General features: G+C 33.7%; 2 protein-coding genes across 11 annotated transcripts in view; both read left to right on the forward strand.

Annotated features, from left to right (window-relative positions):
• The window catches only part of klar (klarsicht), a 732,252-nt gene that overhangs the window by 516,429 nt on the left and 192,116 nt on the right, over positions 1-23,707 (forward strand). The window lies entirely within an intron of this gene.
• LOC148274504 (uncharacterized) lies at positions 12,145-13,619 on the forward strand. Its single transcript, XM_088237020.1, has 2 exons — positions 12,145-12,550; positions 12,864-13,619. Exons 1-2 carry the CDS (start codon positions 12,212-12,214, stop codon positions 13,305-13,307), a joined length of 783 nt encoding a protein of 260 aa, XP_088093146.1. The 5' UTR covers positions 12,145-12,211; the 3' UTR covers positions 13,308-13,619.

Consider the following 23,707-nt stretch of genomic DNA (forward strand, 5'->3'; position numbering starts at 1 on the left):
GTCAAACTCAGCTCTTCTCACCAACAGGGGTGCACATTATTCATGAATGCGGTTTATCAAAAATGTATTGAATGTCAGTGAAAATTATTTTAGTATTACCAAAAATCCAGTAAAAAGATATAATGGGAAGAAATTATAAGGAATGTAAGGAAATAATCTGATTAGCATCCATAAAAAGCGAACGTTGTTTGTAGACATTTAAAAACAAACTTTTTTTTAAAACAAAAGAACAACATCCTTCAATTTTTTTGTATATGCATTCTCGTCGCCCTGGTAGGTCGATGAATAAAATATTTATGCTTCTAATTTTTTTTTTACACATTTGATTGAAAATTTGAATATCTACGAACACGCGCAGCGGAAATATCCACATTTCGCTAAACACCCCACGTAAATCGATTAAGCCGTTTAGAAGGAGTTCGGTGACATCACACGTACAGTGGAATTAAATATATAAAGATATGAAAATATAAGTTATTACCTAATTGCGTCTAAGTGTTGCATTTTTTCCGGATAAGTCAAACTATTTTGTATTACTGCTTATTTAGAAACTAAAATAAATCAATAATTATCTCAAAATATCCATGAACGTTGTCTAATAATTAAAATCTCTAGAAACAACATAGCGATACCACACCTTTGAAGTTTGAAGTGCCCTTTCCAACTTTTGTGCTGTAAATTTATTATTTAGTACGTTTTGAATCGTACTTCGAATCGAACCCGACAAAATACTTACTGTCTCGGCTAAAACATAATACGTAATAGGTAACAGTATTGATTTAACGGTATCGAATTGATATATTGACTGCTCTGTCCGGATTCCCAGCCGAGTAACCCTCGATCCCAATTAAAATTGCATGACCAACAATGTTTTCTGTTATATTTAACGAATATCACTAATGCAATCGCTCCATCACGGCGCCATCTTCGTGAGGTCTGATTATGGTCTCTGACTATGATTTTAACTCGCTTATTGGTTATGCTAATCTGGAAATACCTGGCTAATACAATGCTAATCTTTTCGACGTGATCACGAGGACGAAGCACAAGATGGTTGTACGTTGTGTTCTGTTTTTGACACTTTCGATTCTTGCAGTTCTGGTTTCGCTGTCGCGTCTTTGTTTTGTCTGGGATAGTTTTCATCAATAGACCGAAATGGAAGGTAAACGAAACATAAATAATTATTATACAATATTTTGCTAGTTACTTCTGTTGGTCTAGTAGTTATTTTTTTCATCATAATGACGTTTGGCTGTGGTGGCTTATTTGGTTTTTACTCTTTACAAAGCGAGGCATCCTGTTCTTAACTTTCCTGTAAGCTCCTATGGGAGGCTTTTTTTGTGCACTTTAAGCTCTTTCCGTAAATATTTTTTTATAATATTAAGCTGTATTAATTTGACTTAATTACTAAATGATTATTTGATCATCAATATTTTGAGTTTGTCCAAATTTTTGTAAACAACAACTGTATTCGACTCCCTAGGGAGCTGTTTATATTAATATATTACATCAGAGATGAAGAACGTTATAGATAAAGTAGTATGGAAGTCTAGGCATATACAGGATTTATTTATTTCGACGGCTTACGACTTTGACAAAGTATAACATAATATTGAAAAACAATTATTATGAAACAAAATACTTGCACACAGTATGGAAAATATAAATATTATAAATAAAATCAGCAGAAAATAAGGAAATAATAAAGAAAAGTTAAATAAGAAATTAAAACATAGGTCTTTTGCGATGGTTCGGTCATGTGGAGCGAATGAATGATGAAAGAACGGCTAAAAAGAATTATGATGCTAATGTGTCTGGTTGTAGAAGTCGAGGAAGGCCGAGAAAGACATGGCATGATCAAGTACAACAAATTCTTGAAAGTGGTCATGTGAAAAGTCGGAATAATCGACGTGCGTGCATGAGAAGATGTATGAATGTGAAGGAAGCAAAGGAAGTGTGCCAGGACAGAGTGGTGTGGCGTTCTATCCTCTCTGCCTACCCCTCTGGGGAAATGGCGTGATGGTTAGTTAGTTAGTTAGTTAACATAGGTATCTAGCAAATTAACAATAAATAAATGGTTTAAATGTAAAAAGTATTGAAGTAACAAAGGCGATGTATCATAGCATAAACAGTAAAACAAGTATAACACTTGGTACATTTTTATAATTTAGAAAAGAAGTGATTAAAAAGTAATGATTTTCATTTGTATAAAGATAAATTAAATAAATTTAAGTTTCCATGTTTGTTTGCTAACATGTGGAACCGTAGAATAGGCGAGTATTTAGCATAGTTTGAACTATGCAAATCAACAGCAAAAGAAGTATTTTGTCTCGTCCTACGCTGTCTCACATCAAAATTCACACAATTTAAAAGTACGGGACTGACCTGTCATTGGCTGGTTTAAGTGCCAATGTTTCACTTAAACCAGTCAATGACATATCATAAGCCCTGTAGTTGCCTAGATTTCCATATTACCTTCTCTAAAATGTTATTTATCTGTGTTGTAATATGTGATTATTCAATGGGTTTTTTATGTTTGCCTAATAAAATTACCTGTTTTTTTCATAGTACAGTCAGTCAAATATTTTTTGTGGTAAAACATAACATAATTTTCTTATGTTACGATATTATATTGTTCGCGGTTTGGCAACATTACGCGGCTACTTCACGCATGCGCACAGGCGGGATATCGGGTAGGTGGGAGCGTATGGCAGACTTTTAGATACAGTACGATGCATGCACACTTGATTCTACGCGCCTTCTGGTATATTATAATTCTTTGTGTGTCTGCTTTCTTCTCATCCAGTTGTAGTGCGTGGAGAAATGCCACCTGACAACTGAACGAGCCTTGGGCTGGTTAGCGAAAGGCGACATTATCGGTCCGTAGCCATCGCTCAACTACTTGACCTGCAGATTTTTTTTTCCTCTAACAGCGAATTTGGCTGTGGCCATCCATTGACATTTATAACATTCGATATTAATGCTAATTTTAATGCAAAATATCGAATTTCATAACGCTTTCAATGATTTGAATCCATAATATAGAAAATAATTTATAACTATTATGTTGCGGGTATTTTCTTCGTCGTATAACGTAATTTAATATTTTTATTTTGTTTATAACGTACATTTTTTTTGCATAATGCATATATCTGGAGAACTCCGTGTGGATCCTATAATGTTATATTTCATTATTATTGTAATAATATGTGTATATTTATTCGTTTCTGGGCCCCGATTACTGTGGGAAATTAAGAGTTATCTTTAATTGTCTATAAAGTAAAATCGAATTTTCTTTATGAAATATTTCATATTTATGTAAATGTAAATGTCTAAACTTTCATATTACTTTCTCAAAAATGTTTTCCCTCTGTTTCAACAAGTTTAGATAAATAAACGTATTTAATTACAGGTTACCTACGAAAATGCTTCAAGTTGTCGTACAAATATACACGTTTTCTTACCACTGCAATCTGTACTCATTTTTACTCATACGAAACTATCTTGCTAAGCCATTTTTTAATGTTATTTTTTTATATATCGTATTATCAGCGCTATGATATTTCATTGTTTGTAAATTTTTATTGTTTTCTTTCTTTTTTTTTTTTGCACCACAACAGGCCAGGAGGCCCAATTACAGTGGTGAATTACATCACAGAACACCCAGGCTTGAAAAAATCACATTTTTAAATTTTTGTGCTCACCGGGAATCGAACCCGGAACCTTCCGTGTGTGAGTTAAGCGTCTTGACCACTGCACCACGGAGGCCGCCGAATATTTTGTATATTCTTATACCTCTTACTTAAATATTCTTATTCTTCTTATACTTATACTTAGTTTCAATAATAAAATCTTATTTAATCTCTAATTCCTAATATTATAATTTTTTTATATTTTTGACACTTGTGCTATAGTATTTACACACATGTCCACCCTCATTCCATTATAACACCCACTTTCCCCCCTCTCTCACACACTTACACTAACACAAACGCACTAGCATGTATTCTACGAGTATTTAATGTATTTCTGTGGATATCTGTCATTGGTTTTATTCTCTGTATATTTTATTTGTTATATTTTTTTTACACGTATTACTGTTAATATCCCTAATAAATAAAATAAAATAAAGTACCTCCAGTTAATTTTTTTCACAAATATAATGAGAACATGTTGCAGTGTAAAGAGAAAAAATCATATATTATAATATAAGACAACAATATGAAGGTGGAGGAGAGGGAGAGGGAAGCAAAATGACTCCGTTCGTCACGTCACAAGTTCTCGTCGGTAAGTTCTGGTGACTGGTGATTTTGACAACACTATTTCATTGGATGATTCGGAAGAATTGGTAACATTTCTTTTGTTATTTATTTTTCAAAAATATTTCCACAATGATCTTAAAATTTAAGTCCTGCTGACAACTCGTCAGCAGGTTCTTATAATAAATTACTTCGATTGTTTCATACATAACCTCCATTAATAATAATTTTATTTGAAATTCATTACGTGTAATACCATATTTTATTATATTACTACAAATTAAACTTATCATTAATACAAAAATCTTTTTTCTATTCTCCATCATTTGAGCATGCGTCTCACTCTTGTATTGAACTCACTATTCTTAATATTGTTTGTTAACATATTACATATTTTAGGTGTACTGTATTGCAGTGTCCTTTTTCCATATTTATCACAATATCTAGGAACAGCTAGCCCTTCCACACTAGTGAACCTGGTGTTGTAATCATGTACCAAAGTAGAGCGCTAACTGATAATTTTTTTACAGATTTATACATTGATTATATTAAAACATTGTGTCCCTGGCGGTATACATCTTTATATAGCAGCAATTTGATCATTGAATTTTGCGAATTATGAATAAAATTAATATTAGTTTCGCTTGATAACCCCCAGGAAGTTGAAGCATATCGTATAATTGATTCAGAGAGAGATAAATAAATCATTCGTAAAGTATTAACAGGGACGTAATATTTTAATATTTACATTCTAATTTAATTTTCTCAAACATATTCAAGAAACTTCCTACATCAGTTTAATGATTTAATTTTCGCCGCGTGTTAGAAAAAACTTTTTATATCCAATTTTCCTAAGCACTGAATTTTCCCATTCGGTCCGGTACGAAGTTGGCTACATAATGCTATTCAATTTACCATCAATAGGTTTTTTTATTTTAAACTTATTTTTTATTAGAACTACGTAATCGTTACGAATATTAAATGAAACATTTTTATATTTTACCGTCGCTTATTCCCATTGAGAAAAACAAGTTAAATAAACTTAGAAATCATTGAAAATTATCGTTCCTTATGATTACGGTTATTATAAAATTTCTAGCATTTAGCTTCGAAGGACTGCCTGAACACGATTATATACAAAATTACTATTAATGGAGTAATCATGCTAAATTGTATGCTAATGTTACCTTATACGTCAAATTCATTCTTCGAAAAAACTTGACTTCAATATTTAATTAATTACAGAAAAAAATCATCACGTAAAAAATGCATTTATTTAACTACTCTACGTCCACGGAGACTGGACCATTGTGCACGTGCAAACCACGAGCCTACTGCGTGATATCGCATTATTGGCCCATTTCATGCCACGGCAAAAATCTACACAGCATGATAAAATACAATGCGGTGGATCGATATTTATAGTTTAACAATTATTTACTTATTTATTTATTTATTTAACTTTTGTAGATAATGTTATTTGTACATTGCCAAATGGCAATTTCTTCCAACCAACCAATAAAATAAAAGTTTTATTTTTATAATTCAAGTCAACATATTCAATAGAAAAAAAAAGATTAAAAAGCTAAAAATATATAAAAATAGAAATAAACGTATTTGTTTATAAATTAACTTAAATCATAAGGGAAATTCAATGGGAAAAAGGAAAAAAGGGGAAAAAGGAAAGGAGGCTTATTGAATGTCTGACCAACACAATAACCAGTACACCATGAGACCGACTAATCTCCAGTCAATTTCCTTTTTCAGGATTTTTACCTGAGAGTACTCGCTAAATTTACACACTGATTTTGATTAATGTATCATTAAAATCTCTTTTGTTAAGTTTCACTTTATTATTTGAATCGGGTTGTGTTCCCGTGGCTAGTGTTGCAGACTCACGGATCAGAAGTCCGAAGTTCGAACCCCACTCTACCCCAACTTGATTTGCATTTTCTAATAGTGAGTTATTTACAGCTCGTTGAAAATGGTCACCAAAATTGAAATATTTGGGTAAATTATTAGAACGCTAATATTTTTATTTTTTTAAATAATATATTAACCGAGGCGTTTTTATTGATATTTTTATTAAGTTTTTATTAGTTATTAGTTATTAGTTTTTATTAGTTTATATATAGAAAAATGAAAAATATTAATATTATCAATTTAAAATATGTACTCACGAATCTAATAAATGTCAATCCACTATAATTTTACCGTGCCGTTTAGATTAAGATGATATGTGTAAAATAGGCTATTCTCCGTCGGGTATCACGCGACTGGTTTTTTTGTTTGGAAATTCTTGTAATAATGAACAGACTTTAATATTGTATCGCTAAATATGTTTTCATAAAAACATGTTTATCAGGAAACGCAAACAACGGTTTTTTTAACGAAATAATATTTTTTTAATTCCCCAACACCAAGATCGTTTTTATGTTAATTGTTTTTATGTATAAAGTAAACGTAAGTATATTCTTAATCAGTAAGATTCCTATCACCTTGCAATTAATATACTCGGTTTATATAAAGCAAATAATTTGAAATCGAGCTTAGAATTTATCTGCGCAGTTTTTTTCTGCGCAATTTAGATTTTCTATTTTTTTTTAAATACGCGTCAAAATTATCACGATTAAAAATACCTTTTGTAAGAGGTGTTAGTAAATTTTAAGACAAATTCAAACAAACAGTAATCGAAACACTTGGTAAAGCACCCTTTAAGTATTACATATGTTAAGGAAATGGCCCTATATAAGTTATCCATAATAATATGTTAATTCGTAACAACAACATAACTACAGTATCTGCGTACCCACATATTCAAGCTCATTCTACGATCATTTAGACATTGTAGGTCTGGTGGTCTAGCAACAGTTTTAATGCCAATATTTTTTTTCTTGTAGACAGTGACTCAGTGACGGGTCTCCGTGAGTTAGTTTTCACCCTTCAAGCCTAAGGTCTTTTAAGAGCCTGGCTGCTGAGTGAAGGGCAGTGTGCTCTAAACAACCTTACAAACAAACCATCACGCCGGTTCCCCGTAAGGGTAGGCAGAGAGGATAGAACGCCACATCACTCTATCTTTGCATACAGATCTCGATTCCTCTACATTCCTATACCTTTTCATGCACGCGCGCTGATTATTCCGACTTTTAAGATGTCCATCTTTAAGTATTTGTTGGATTTGGTCTTCCTCTATTTCTGCATCTATCAACATTCGCATCGTAAATATTTTTAGCCGTTCTTTCGCTGTCCATTCGCTCTACATGTCCAAACCAACGCAGAACTACTTTCTTGGTTTTGTCGATAATGCTTATCTCAGCCTTACACAATGTACGGATCTCAACATTCTATCGTACATAGTTTTAATAATCAATGTAAACGCATTCAGCCTACTTGCATCCCTGTTTTTCCAAGTCCATACTTCGCTTCCATACATCAGGGTCAGGACCAGGACTCCGTGAACTGCTATTTTTTTCTCTTGCGACAAACATTCATTTGCCAAGGTTGGTTTAAGTGCACCGTTCACTCTGTTCCCGGCACTCACCCTTCTTTCAATATCTTTCTCAGTCATTCCATCTCTACTAAATATTCTTCCCAGATACATGAATTCCTCTACTTGTTGAAGTATAAACCCGTTTACATTGATTTCACATTTAGTCATGCTTTCATTTATTTCAAAAACCACATTAGATTTATCGACATACAGTGTATTCTCATAATGCTAAATCTCCTCCAAGCCCAAGTCCTTTAGGTAACAGGCTATTTTATAGGAGGCGAGTGCTCTTATATCCTCATGTTAAACCAATGGGGTTTTCATTTCAAAGATAACATCTTCAAAAGTTCCCTGTATTTCACATACAAATTTCTGCGTTCGATTCAAACGTATTTGCGAATTTCGTTTTTTACTTTAACTAAATTAAGCTTCTAATTTAATTTACTAACATAATTAGTGCGATCACCATAACAATGGATCAATTCCGAAGTTTTGATTGCATAATAGGTACTCGTATCAACCCCTCAGCACCTTGCATTGACGCTTTCTATTTATCTTCTCCTATTCTTCTTACCGCATTATGTTGTACGAGTATACCCCCCTTCTCGATTCCTCGTGAAATGGATTTTTTTTGCTACCACAACAGTTTTTTTTTTCTAGTATTTTATAAATTTGATTACGTAATTGTTAATTTGCTTTGTATAAAAACCACTTAAATTATTTGTACAATCGACCATCGAATTTACATTCAAAACAAATAAGATCGATCGGTAGATTTTTAAAGTTTTTATTTTATTTAAATAATTATTGCTGTGGGTTGTGTTAGGGATTTTAAGCACCTTCTTACCTTTAAAAAAGTGTCTATTTTAATCTATATTTCTATTTGTTTTATAGTTCCATTATGTTTTTATTTCATGCGGTACGAATAAGAGAGTTGATTATATGAATAAAATTTACCGCCTTCATGTTTTGTAATTTAATTTAATTAAAGTTGTTAAAATGATACCTACATACATTTAAACAACTCAAATCGTACAATAAAAATCAACATTCGCAATCGCAAGATTTAAAAAATACATATATATTTATCTTTTTCCCGATGACACTACTTATACGTAGATATGTTAATTTTTAATGAAAATCATTTCAGTACCATTAGACGATACGGCAGACTGAACATCCCTAATCTTTTTTGGTAATTTATTAAATATCTTAAGTCCATTATTTTGCGTAGGTACTTAGATACAATTTGCTCTGCGTTGCCTTGATTCTTGATTTTGGAAGTTTAAACCTAAGGTATTAACCTCCTCTCGTGGGATAGCCTTGAATTTCATTATTTTGTTTAGGGGTGTTAGGCGAGACTTCCGTGCGTTTGGGGTTTAGGCACAGAGGCTTCTCTTAAATCTGGATTTCCGGGTAACTAACTCCCCTTCTCTGTCGCCATGGCGACTCAAATTCCGACTTCCGGTTTCATTCTTGGTAAATGCCCGACGTAAACAGTGCAATTATAACAAAGGTAATCGATAACTGCAGGTAATACGGTTTTTGTATACCGGCTTTTCCTCTAACTTCAAATGAAACTAGTGATTAGTGATTGCTTAGTGTTTTATGGACTCAATACAGTGTTGCTAATAACCGGTTGTAAACTACTTTAAATGACGTCACTTTAATCAACCAATAAAAGAGTAATGTGGTAGATTTCCGGTTTCCGGGAAACCAACTCACCAATCAGAAAAATTCACCGAAGAGAACTAGATTTTTTTATTTTTTTATTTTTTATTAATACATTTCATAAAAGGTACATGTTTTTTAAAAATTCTATATATGTCTACTTTTACACATCTAGTAAATATTATCACCGTAACTCTCCAAAAAAAGAGACTAACTCTTGTGCTTGGAGAGTGACGTACACTGTTGTAGTTATTTATTTATAAGAGTTTCATCATCATCATCATCATCAGCCGTCTCTTGTCCAATGTTGAACATAGGCCTCCTCCTTTAGTCTCCATATTTCCCTATCCTGAGCCAACCGCATCCAACCACTTCCTGCAACCCGTCTTATGTCATCAGACCACCTTGTCTGAGGCCTGCCGACACTTCTTCTACCCGTTCTGGGTCGCCATTCCAGGACTTTTTTGGTCCATCTAGAGTCTGTGATTCTGGCTATATGACCAGCCCAGCTCCATTTCTGGTTGGCAGCCCTATGGACCACATCAGTGATCTTTGTTCTCGCTTTAATCCATGTATTGGTTTTTCTGTCTCTCAACGAAATACCCAGCATTCTCCTTTCCTTGGCTCTCTGTGTCACTGATAATTTGTGTAATTTTTTTTTCGTGAACACAAAAGTTTCACAGCCGTATGTCAGTACAGGGAGAACACAAGCATCAAAAAGTTTCTTCTTTAAGTAATGTAAATACTTCGGAGATTTTAGGATAAATGAGAGCTTACCAAAGGCGGCCCATGCTAAACCTCGCCTTCTTTCTATTTCTACATCTTGATTATCTTTGCCGAGCTTTATTTCATGTCCTAAGTATATATAACTATCAATCTTTTCAATTATTTCTCCATTTACTAAGATGTTACATGATTGGTTTGCATCACTCATTACTTTAATAATTTATAATTTTAAATACGAGTACATGAGAAAAAAAAACAGGATATATAAAGAAAAATCATAAAACAAAAATACATTCATACTAATTATAATTTAATGTAGTTTTTACACGTGTTCAAAAATTTTTTTTAGATTTACTTTAAATTTAATTATTGATATATTATTTTTATAGTTTTTAAAGCTAATTTTTGTTTGCTTAGTTTTATAGTCTATTAACAAATATAAAAAACCACCGAACTTCCTTAACAAATTATTATAATGGCTTCATACGCATGTATGTTGGTACTTTTATGGTCTTGTAATTACATATTTTTGTTTTTTGCTAATATTTCCGCTCCACGTATAAAGCAAACAATGTAATCTCGTGTGCCCCTTACTCGAGATTTTTTTTACGAGTGTGCTATTAAAATACACTTTAGTTCTGAGAAAACTATTGTTCTTAGTAACAAAGGTCTAAGTCGATGTTTTTTGATACCTACTTCTAGCCTTCAATCTTCCGCAAACTTGGATCCCCTTTTATGAATTGCGTCACTGCAAATATTTTGTATCCTTTTGTAGATACTTCTTTTACAAACCAATTAATATTTTTTTTGTACCCGTAAATAAGTTGAATCTTAAAGGACTTTTTTAAAGTCCCATTGTGAGCTTCCGATAGTACATAATTTGTTTCTGACTATATTGTAACTTATCAAAGCAAAAGATTTGTTTTTGCGTTGTTTTTATTACGATATAAATTTAATGACGTATTTTTTACGCCTCGAAAAATCAATCAAACATACCATCTAGCCGCTTACCATCTAGCATCTAGAAAGGATAGAATGCCACATCACTCTGTCTTTTTATACACATCTCGCTTCTTCTATGTTGATTTATCTTCTCATGCACGCCCGCTGATTATTCCGACTTTTGACATGTCCATTCTATTTCTTGGATTTTGTTATGCATCGCATCGTAAATCTTTTAAGCCGTTTTTTCGCTGTCCATTCGCTCTACATGTCAAAACCTACGCAGAACTCATTTCTTGATTCTGTCGATAGTGCTTATCTAGCCTTACATAATGTATGGATCTCGACATTTGTGCACCTATCGTACATAGTCGGTCTCTTGGTGTAGCGGTCAGCGCGTTTGCTTACCATTCAAGATGTCTCTAGTTCAATTCCTAACAAAATTGACATGATATATTTTTTTTTTTTAAATCATTTTTTGTACGCTAGAATATTTCAAAGATCCTGTACTGGCATTCAAAGCGTAAGACTGATCATTTTACTTTCATGTAACAAACAATGATCAAGATACGCTGCGGTTGGTGTAGCAACGCAGTGTCCTATGTGCCATTAGGTGCGGAAAGGGGGATGATGAATGATGATTTTACATAGTTTTACCACACATTCGTCTTAGAGATCGCATTTCGACAGCATTCACCCTAGGTTAAATTTTGGTTGTGATATTATAGCGCAGAATACACTGACTTGAGACAAATCACATTTGATTGTAATTATCTTCCCGGGATCGAACCGGGTCTTAGACATTGCATTATGAGGGTCGTCAATTTGAAATCCGATAATCAATAATATATGATCACCTTCCGTTTGGTATTTAAAGTTTTTGTCTCGTTCCCTCGCTTCTGCTGGGTCGGTTAGTGAAAAAACCCGCTTCGGGCGGATTCGGGCACTTCTATATTTAAGCATGCTTCCCCCCACTACCTGCTTTATCCGGCCAACGCTCCCAAAGCACGCGCTGGAGCGAGCTAGCAACATCGGATCAGTTTGCTGCGTGCTCTGTTCTGTGCTGGCGAGCAAGCCGCGCTGACGGCGAAGTCGAGGCGCAAAAAACGACGACCCAAACAAGATGGCCGATGGCCGAAACATCTGGAACGAAGCGATGACGCTCACCTTACTGGACGCGTACGAGAAGAACGAACTGCTTTGGAACACGTTCGATCGGCACTACACTAACAAGCTGAAGAGAGAAGAGTCTTACGCTGATATTATCGGAGCTCTAGATTCCTCTACCATCAGTCTCCGAGACGTGAAAATCAAATTGAAGAATCTCCGGTCTTCGTACAGCGGGGAACTCAAGAAGATAAGGGACGCCCGCTTCACCAATGACGCTGAATACATACCGAAAGTTTTTTGGTTCAACAAGATGGACGGCTTCCTGCGCCATGTTGTTGTACCGCAGCATACGGTTAGTACGCGTCACTCACAATTAATTAATCAAATAAATCAGGCTTTACTGTTACTTTGCAAGAAGCCTTTTAAATATGGCTTTATTTTAACATTTATTATTTCATCACTCTTTCCTCTTTCGCAAATTGACTAATAACCGCCATTCACGCGAAACGGTATCAATGACCTCTACCTCCTTTCGCGATCTCTCATTACTACACACCATCGGCGCTCCCGGTGCCTTCCCATAATGATATTCTCGTCAAAATGATCAGCGCTACTTGATTACATTATGCAATAAAATATTTCTTATTCTATTTTAATTTTTCTAGCAAACGTTTGAAGACTACCAGGGATCTATATATGGAACAAAAAACGAATACTCATCCGACGAACCGATCGCGTCCGTTCCACTTTGTTCTAAATTAGTCACTAAGAAGATGCGATTAATAAATAAAGAAAAAAATCAAGAAAGAGTTAAAGTTATCAAAAAGGAAGAAATCCACGACGAAGACTTGACTCTAACTTATACCGAAATCCCGAGGTACTCTGAAGATGAATTCGACGCTTTTGGCAGAAACATGGCTCTGCAGTTGCGAAGTTTACCATTGGATGTAGCACTTCAAGTTCAAATCAGGATGCAGACTATCCTAGCTGAAGTTCGTCTAGCTTTAGCCGGACAGCATCACAGAGTGGAATTCGGCCCAAATGGAACTCATTTGATCGACACTGAACTAGACCTTTCTAACCAATCTGATGAACATCAAGATACCTGATATACTATTCATACTTCCGCAGTAGAATATATCCGACTGATTTAATATGTGATCAAGACGCCATGATGAGGAAAATAGTTTGTTTATACTATTTAATTAGAATATACAATTAGTGTTTTTATTTTAGTTGTTTGTTTCTATCGAACTTCTCTAGTAGGATTTAAAATCCCGTAATGTTTTTCATTATCAAAGATGCTTTGTATTGTAAATATTGAGAAAATATCATGTTTATTTTATTTACTTTCTAGGTAGCTTATTCAATAAACTTTTTTTAAAAAACTATGTATCCGGGCCATATCTTTAGTGAGAAAATTAGTTAATGTTACGATTGCCAATGTACTTAAATTATATTGATTCTAATCTGTTAATGTAAATAGTTAATAAAATATGTTATTACTACTTAATAAAATATGTTATTCAAGATTTTTTGTATTTTTTATTTCATCTTTTCTACTTCCCGGGGTATTAAGTATTGATTAATTGCCACAGAGTCACCCTTATTTAATTTTCTCGAGAACTGCTAAATATAAGACCGGTTGCTAGGGGTAATTTTATCTTTGACTTAAAATTTCGCTTAATTTTTTAACGCCACTAATGAAACATTGTCGGCCTCGTGGTGTAATGGTCAGCGCGTTTGCCTACCGCGCAAGAGATCTCGGGTTTGATTCCCGACATGGTTGATATGAAATATTGATTTAAAATTATGTTTTTACACTAGAGTATTTAATTGTCCCTGGACTGGTACCTGAAACCTAGGACTGATCATATCACCTTGTGTAACAAAAATGATCAAGGTACGCTGCAATTGATGTATCAATGCAGTGCCCTATGCACCATTAGGTGCGGAAAGGGAATGATGATGATGAATGAAATATTTAGGTGCATCATGAGAACGCAAGTATTTCTTTAAAAAAATATTTTATTTTTATTTTATTTATTTGGATAACCAACAGCTATGTACGTTTTAATGACTTTACAATTTACTTTTGCATTATTTATTAATTTTCAAATAATTTTATTTAGACACAAATCACATGGGACTGAAATCTTATGTTGAGTTAGAACGCCTAATACACTTAAATAATATCATCATCGACAGACGCCGTACCATAGTTGGTTAAACGGCCAACTGTAAAAGTTTCGTCGCGAGTCTCATAAAATTCCGACAGTTGAAAGAAAAAATCCAAGAAAGATTTTTTCTCAATTGGTCTGGGTATTGAGGTGTATTTTCGATAACTTTCTTCCAAATCATATTCTTCCGAGCTGCCAAGCCTCTTAAATAGAAGCTTAGCGAGTTATTCCTTTATTATTTTTTTAAAAGTATATTAACCCTCCTTATCGCACCCAGTGGCACATAGGGCACTGCATTGGTAAAACAAATGCAGCATAGTTCGATCATCAGTTACATGAAGATGGTGATCAGACTTACGCTTCAGGTATCTACCAATCCACGGGCAGTGAAATATTGCAGTGTTAAAGCGCAATGCCAGGAATTGAATCCGAGACCTCAATTATGGTAGGCGAATAAGCCAAGCACTACACAACGAGGCCGACAAGTCCCCACTTGATTTCTATTTTTAGAATTTTTACCTCCAGAATTCTGGTTCTATTTAACTCACAAATCTGTACTCTGCATTTGCTTGGACACAGAAAAGCAAGATTAGAAATTATATTTTTTCTTTAACTAGACAGAGAATTCACTTACATAGTTCACCCTATATACATATATCGTATAATCTAATGCGTGTCAAACCTTGCTTCTTTACCCTTAGTCCATACTACCCTTCATTCCTACGTTCTGCCTCTCCTCTCTACGTCCGTTCCCGCCTTTGTCAGCACATGGTTGCCCAAAATCCGAGAATCCTGGGGGTTTCCGGAACTGTAGGGTGGAATACAAGTTCCGGGGATGAAATGTGTGCTATGGTGATAGTGGTATCTTCCGGTTTGGGGTTGTTAATACACACCAGAATGGCTGACAACATCGCTTACCGCACGCCTTTGAAATATTTAAGACTTTATTTCCCGGTTGAATAAATTGATTTAAGTGCTTAAATTATGTAGTGGTACAGAATACAGAATCTTAAAATCGGCAGAAAAATTACATAATATGGTATCAATGTTGCCATTATAAGATAAGCATAATTTTTATTTTGTTACTATGGATAACTTATATAGAGCCATTTTCGTAATATAATACCTCAAGGGCGCTTTACACTGTGATTTGAAACTTTTAAATTTGTAATTTATTTAAACAATTTATTCGGTTATCACATGCTACGGATTTATTCAAATGATTTAGAAAACAAGTGGGTTTTAAGTTTTTTCCGAAACATAATTTCACTTTCACAGCCTCGCATCTCTGCTGGGACAGAACTCCATGCCATAGGGCCTGCGACCGCAAATGCGCGTTCACTGAATTTAGTGCGCTGTATGCGTAGAGGTACAATAACTTTTTCTCTCTCCGTAGACGTAGCTGATTAAGGCGTAAGACGCCTGACAGTTAGTTTATCTGGAATGCATAGTTGCCTTAGATATTCCGGAGCAGAATTGTGCGGTGATTTATACATTAGCCAGCAGAGTTTGTAGCCAGTGCAATTCCCGAAGTAGTGGTAAATATGTACTTATTTCTCCTTATTTATATCAGATTAATATTTTTGCGTCGCCAATCCATGTCTATTTTTGATTGTTTAGTTTTTGTGAAATTTCATCAACTTACCACCAATTAAGTATTTTTTTAATGATTTATTAACATATTAAGTTGTCCTTTATTTACAAATTTAAAAGCGCTCACCAAAAGTCAAAATGGAGACGAAAGTGAGCATTTTCGACACCTCCTTCTGTTCGCGTTCAATCGATTGAATAAAGCTGGCAAAGCTGCTCGCGATATTTGCGCAGTGTACGGTAAAGATGCTATGAACTTTTTACTAATTTGTTGTAATATTTTTTTGTCGTCTCCTCTTGTTCTCTTAATTTGTAAGAAAACTGATACAAATTATGCTCACACCCAATGTATACCACGATCGCCAACGTCGTGAAGACCAGATATGGCACAGAAAGAAGATAATGTACAGAATTTTAGTTTTTACTTGGTAGAGCGCCAATTGTTTATATTTTTCTAAGCTTCCTATTTATTTTACCTCTGTAATTAATATCAATTGTTTTTATTAGCTTTAGTTCAACTTAAACATGTCCATACGTTTGGTACATTTTCTTTTAAAGTCGTTTTTGAAAAAACTTATTTTCACAGTACACTCATCCTAAATACTAATTCTTTAAGAATAGTAACGCCTATCTCGAGTTAACTGTTTGCTTTGTCGATTTTTATATCTGGCGCGTTTCTTAATTCACAGTTACACAAAACCTTTCAAAACATACCTGTACAAGCAATAGTTAATGACTTACATACATCAAAATCATCGGTGATTTGATACATAATAGCAACATCTAAGCCTAATGATAATTAATAATAAACGAACAAAGTTGAATGCCGACAACTCAAAGTTTAACTGTTGTATTTTTTTTAATAGATTACATCAATTAACGCTATATGTAGCACATTGCTTCCCACCGGTTTAAGATAAGCCAATGTTTTCTTTATACACTTACAGTGTTTTTTTATGTGATATTAAACATATCGCTTACAAATTGTTAGTTTGAACACGATCGTATATTGTTCTATCAGATATAAAAATGAACACCTATTAAAGTAATGGCGGGAAACGAATTTCTATAAAGATACTGCACGTTTTTTTTCCTACGATAATTTAGGGTTTTCAATAAAGTTTAATTTGTTTTATTTATTGACTTATATACGAGATTGGACTGTGGAGCAGATTTTCCGGGCAGCACAGGACAGAGAGACTTTTGCCAGAGTGATTGCCAACGTTGGGGATACCTGACAGGGCACTAAGAGAAGATGAAGAAATATATTTTAAAAAAATAATAAAATGGCGTTGCATATTAAATTTTATGCTTTTTCCAATGCCAGTGTTAAATTGTTTTATGAACAAACTTGTTCGCAATACGCAACTAAGCCCAACCGTCGGGTCTGCAATATTAACATAGCTAAGTCTATCAGTTTTGAGAAAGTTCTCTCCTTTCAAGACAATCAATCCTCCACTCATACTCATACTACTGACACCGATGAGTAAAGCATTTGGTGTCCACAAAGAGTCTCTATGTATCTCTATTGGCTGCCAGCTCCTGTGCGTCCTCCCAATTCAGATTCCCGTCCCATTCTGACATAAATTTCCGACGAACAGTCAGCAGTGGACGACTTGGACGTCGAGAACCTGATGCATTGTAAAGTAGGCAAGCGCAGTTAAGGCTCTCAGGAGGTATCCACAGTATATGGCCCAGCCAACCGTATCGCCTCCGCTTGATGACAGTTTCACCGGAGTTTGCTGCGTCTGTTCTCTTATTACTTTATTCCTCACAAAGTCAAACCACCGCACTCCCAAGATTATTCTAAGACACCGTTCTCAAAACTCAATATTTTACTGTTTTGGGCCCTAGAATGGTGCCACGATTTGCATCCGTAGAGGAGAATAAGTGTTATGCAGGCGTTAAATCGTCGCTTCAGTTCGTTTTCGTCCAACAGACCAACACAAATCTGCAAAAATAGAGCTTTAGGGTTTTCTTTACGAAATATACATCATAATGACTACAACTTAAGACAAAATTCGTTAAAAAACCCCTTAAAAAATATTTTTTATTTGAATTTTATAAAAAATGGCTTTCTCAAAACTTCTGTTCACTTAACTCAATTTCGTTAAAAATGGTATGTTTGACAAAAACGATCTAAAGCGACGATATAGCAATGAAAATGGCAGCTTTCAAAATGAACTGGGAGTGCGGCTAGAAGTAGCAGGTGCCACATTCAACAATATGAAGGCTGTCTGGATATCGGATATTTACTCGTTGAAAACCAAATGCCACCTATGTTATTAGTACCTTTCGCATAGTTGTTACGCTTTCTTCGAAATAGATATAATGACTTATACGAATAAATAAAATCCATTTTGACGAAAATATAACATTTATTAAACTATTCCGAAATAATTTACAGGAATCATTTAATTTATTAAAGGTATGCGCCCAATTTTCATTTTGGTTTAGTCTTCAGGAATACCTGTTTTAAAAAAAAAAAAAACTCAATTTGCACTATTGAATTGACACTTTTAAATGTATATATTTTAATAAATCATATAAAACAACTTTGTTTTTAACCACTAATTTTTATTTTCCACCGACCGGTTTCAGCATAAAAATCTTAGAAATTAAAAAAGCGATTCATAATAAGAAAACAATAATTAATAACCAAATAAACAATATTTATTTTAGTCCTCTCCTGTCTAACTTCGAAAATAATTATATCAAATTACCACCCGTGTAAGGAAAAAACGACTTGATTTATTGGGTCCACGTGTAGTATTTAGTGAACATGATAAAAATAAAAAAGGAATCAATTCGTTAGTTTCGTAAACTTTGACGAAGAAGCTTGTTTGCTTTGAAACCCGTCGGTCCAAAATAAAAATTAGTGGTGAAAAACAAAGTTGTTTTATTTATTTTATTATGATGAATAACCACAAAGTTAGTGCTTCAAATATAAACTTTATATGTATATATTATATTTTCAAAATCATTATATTATAACATGGTACTGCACATAGCAAGTGTATTGATCTATCAAAAATATATATTATTAATTCATTACACCATTGATAGATTTTATACGTTTACGTTAAGCTCTATTTTTTCTGGTAGTCTGATGATATTTTTTTACCTAGAATCAATGTTAAATTCAATGTCTGATGAGTGATTAGAAATTACGCTATCTTTTCTAACTCTCTTATTATCACTATTATGGCACAGTTTCTTCAAGCAACAATTTACCTCATTAATGGACATACTAGTATAGGTTCGCTAATTAAAATTTATTTCCCAGTATTTCAGGTATCCAACACCTTACTAGGAAATCACTTTCCCATTATTGATGCATTCAACCCCAATAATTGTTATGTTGTTTTATTTTATCACTTCGACAAATACATTAATACACTAATATTACATTTTGTTTCCATCATTCAGTTTGGTCTGCTGAAGAGCATTGAATACATGCATTAATTTTAATAATATCTCCAAAGCAAGCATTATAAAGCAATACACGTGTTAAATTGTCATTTTAAACTTTTTTATAATCAATCACCGTCCGATTGCAAACTTGGTTAAATCTTACAGAAAGCGGCCTTAATTATCAATAATAGTTTGACGAGCAGCTACAAATAAACTTGATATTGTGGACTTATAAGATAGTAAAGAATTGGACAGAATGTCTGCAGCCGTTCCATAAGTGTTACATTTTATTTTACATTTTTTTTTTTTGCACCACAACAGGCCAGGAGGCCTAATTACAGTGGTGAATTACATCACATAGCACCCAGGCTTGAGAAAAATCACATTTTAATTTTTGTGTTCTCACCGGGAATCGGCCCCGGAACCTTCCGTGCGTGAGTCAAGCGTCTTGACCACTACACCACGGAGGCCGCCAACCTAACCTATGCAGTCTCGGTATCAATGAATTGTTTTGTTGGTTGGAAGAAGTACTGGAGCAATGAAACAATAAAGTACTCCTAGTGTTGACGGCAGGAATTCCTTCAAGCATTCATCTGTTGATGTTTGTGAAGTGAAAAAGCTGAAATCTTTATTTATGCGGGTGAGATTATAAATGTAGATATAGATGTTCAAATATGGGCAGAATGGTCAATGTTACACAGTGTGTAAAATGGCCACTCAAACCAGCCATTGACAGGTCATAAGCCCTGTAGATGCCTAGACTCTTATATAACATTTTCTTAAATGTTCTTAATCTCTGTTGTAAAATGTTAATATAAACAGCTCCCCAGGGAGTTGAATCCAGTCCCTGTCTACAAAAATTTAGACAAACTCAAAATATTGTTAGTTTAATATAAGTCTGTTAACTTTTCACTTTAATCGGGGCCCTGATGTTCTTATTTGATTTTTGCTGATTTATACGTATGTTTGTAACTACGAATAACGTTTATCATCGAAATTTTGAGTGCACCCAAATCCTCAAAAACAATACTGAACCTCACTATAGGGATATTGTCATTTGAATAACGAGTATTTTTATAAGAAGTGTGTTGTAATGTGGGTATTTTTAGGGCTAAAAATCATCAGAAAGAATACATGGAGAAATATCGATGACTACATATAAGTAAAAAGAATGTAAACAGTCAACAGTTTGTTATGTAGTCACTCAAACTTTCCATTGGCATCATGCAAATGCTTAGATTTTGTTAATGCCTTCTTTTTTAAAAAATATTCCAGACATATTGTGTCGTTTATTAGTCGCGAGGTGATTGTATGTTTTTTCATCCTCACTGTCAATCACTTCTGTCTGTTAAGTATTGTGATTCAGTGGATTGAGCTGTTGCGGATCCACACTGGTCAATATTCACGACGTATAAGGAGCGTTCATCATATGGTCACCCGGAGCAAGTTTGCTGAAAGAAAGCGGAACTCTTCACAAGATCTAAAGACCTCAGACTTTACTGCTAATAAGAGCTCGCAAAAAATAAGGTTACGCAATCGGATGGTGTGCTTTTTTGTGTGTTTAAGCTTTTGAAACTTAGTATTACGTCATTTATAACGTCGGCGTCGATACTTGTCCAATACCTAGCCGATGTAAAGTATTTTATATTGTTCATTTTAGATACTGATTTATTTTCAGATTTTCTCAATTCATCAATTTTTGGCGCATATCTATGCCATGTATTTAATATAATATTGTATTTTCATCTGCCGAAACTTTTTTCTCCTTTCTATTCTTATTTTATAAATATCCCAATTGAGGGTAGGTACTTCAAATGTAAAAAAAATGAGATATTAATTGAAACTTATTCAGAATACATTTTTTTACAATAATTTTAACATTGTCAGTTAAAAATACGGCTTAATTTGTAAGACTTGACTCTTAAATTATCGGCTTTGTTGCAAACATGGCAACCTCTACTTGAGTAGTGCAAAGTTGGTAATATATAAAATTAAATTTATTATTTCACTACTGTTTCTTGACATAATCATGCTTATGTCATCACTGCTCACTTTAAAAATATTTACTGATTATAATAAATAATTTAAGTTTAAAAAAAAAGTTGAAGTTAAGTAGTGTATCAGTTTTTTGTCATTTACTCAAAATAAAGAAAGATGGATTTTACCGGGTTTGCAAGTAACCCTCAATTGTAGATACATAAAACTTCGTACTTTGGTATACCAAAATTGTAATTATTTGATTTTGACAATACGGGTGCTGTGTGTATTCCAAATTGGGGTGGCATGACAAACAGTACGTGTATTTAGTGTCCGTATTGTCTCAAGAGTGTCAATTATCGTGTTTATTTCCCGGATTATTCAATTGATAATATTCAATCGTTTGTCCAGAATTAGCAGCGCTTTACTGCCTCGAACTGTAAAATCACCTGCCTTTACTTTGAATCAATAAGTCGTTGGGTTATAAATAAAACGTATGCTGGAGACTTGAAACGTATTGCGTATATTTTCTCTGGCCATATTTTAAACCAAATCAGCATGTCAAATGCCTCGTTTCTATTTGCTTATTTGTAAGTCTTTTGATAGTATTGACAATTTAGGGCTGATGATGATGGCTTGTTGCTGTAATACGCTGCTCTTTTCTGTCATTCATTTGGTTGGGATTAAAACTTTCATGATTTCTGAGGCGTACCAAGTGTTCTTTCTCTGGAAATTTGAAGTTCGTAAAACATCTCCTAACGTTTCTTTAACATCACGGGATTTGTGTTTCTTGACATGTATACTAAGGTTTGAATGACATTTTTGGCTATTTTGCTGAAGTCCATCAGTGAATCGCATAATACTCTATCTAGATTAATTTCCGTGGCTTTGTTAATTTACAATTTTTCTCTCTTTATTGCTCACATAAAACAGTAAAATCCTCTAATTCTAGTGTCTTCTTTGTAATTAACCTAACGCAACAGAATTCCTAAAAAATGTACTGATTTTAAAGATACCATGTTTTAATCTTTTATGGATCATTCGGCGAATATTTCCGTAATCAAATTGCGTCAAATAAAACTGTTCCAAAATTCACGTCTCGTAACTCATAGCAAAAAAACAATATAAACTTACAACGTATTCCGTTTATTGCCATAATAAAGCGCTTCTCGGCACACAATGAAACATCGTAATAATACTATAATATTACACACGTAGTACGTCATCCACGCGTGTTTTTTTCACATAGTATAAAACTTAATTTCTAGTGGTAATTTACTATCTACTCGAGTGTTCAGATACTTCACGTGTAAAATTTACGAGCCCGGGTATATTCTTCCACGATGCCGCCAATTAATTATCTTGCCAGTTTATCTTTGGTTTTTATTCCGTGAGTAATCATAATTTGCAAAGTTTACCGTTCACAAAAATGATCGTAAAATTTATTTAACTGCGGTCCTTAATTTTACCGATGGATAAATACCATCGTTCGGTAGTCAGAACTCGAGACGAAACTGTAATGTCGTACGACAGTTCCTAAATGTCTTTTGGTTGTTTTTAAATTTAATGTTAGATCAATCTACACATTTTGGCTAGTCAGCTAAAATTCTTATAAATAACGAATGAAATCGCAAAATATATGGAATAAAATGTGTTGAAAAATTCATTTTGACTTCATTTACTATCTTTTTTTTAACTACTGCTGACAGACCATGTTTTAACGATGATGTTATAATATAATCGATAGAAAAATCTCGGTATTATGCCATTTGAAACTCAGTTTTGGTAGTTTTGGCAATATTTAGAGCATTTCAAATTTTCCTTTCAATGGAAGGCACATCTATTATTTTTTCGTGAGATACTTTTGCTAATGTTTCGCTTGACAATTATTCCAAAAACGATTGTTTATCTTGTAGCGATGAAATTTTCTATTTGCTGGCGTGACCAATTTCTTCTAGTTTGCCTTCCAGAGATTAGATTCGCTATCTTATATCTTGTCACGAGGTAAAATTCAAGTTTTCCTGTAAACAACACATAATACTGTGTCTGTCTCAATTTATTATCTTAACTTATATCTTCATAGTAATACAACTTTCATTTTCTGACTAAAATCCGTGGTAATAACATTATTATTTAGGATTCGCATCGTGGCATTTTAGTTGAAAACGATGTTATATGTTCATTTATTCGTAATTCTGTAATAACTTTTCAATAATAAATTACCATTGTAAATGATACTGTTATTTTCATTCGTTTTCTCTGTATATTTACTGAAATATTCATTAAAACTTTTGAAAACTAAAAAGCTGAAAAAATTACAGATGGTCCCTTCTGCCATCTGACTACCG

Source organism: Micrasema longulum, unplaced genomic scaffold, assembly GCF_059751315.1.
Source record: "Micrasema longulum isolate JH-2025_06_02 unplaced genomic scaffold, ASM5975131v1 h1tg001635l, whole genome shotgun sequence".
In the NCBI taxonomy this organism is placed as follows: domain Eukaryota; kingdom Metazoa; phylum Arthropoda; class Insecta; order Trichoptera; family Brachycentridae; genus Micrasema; species Micrasema longulum.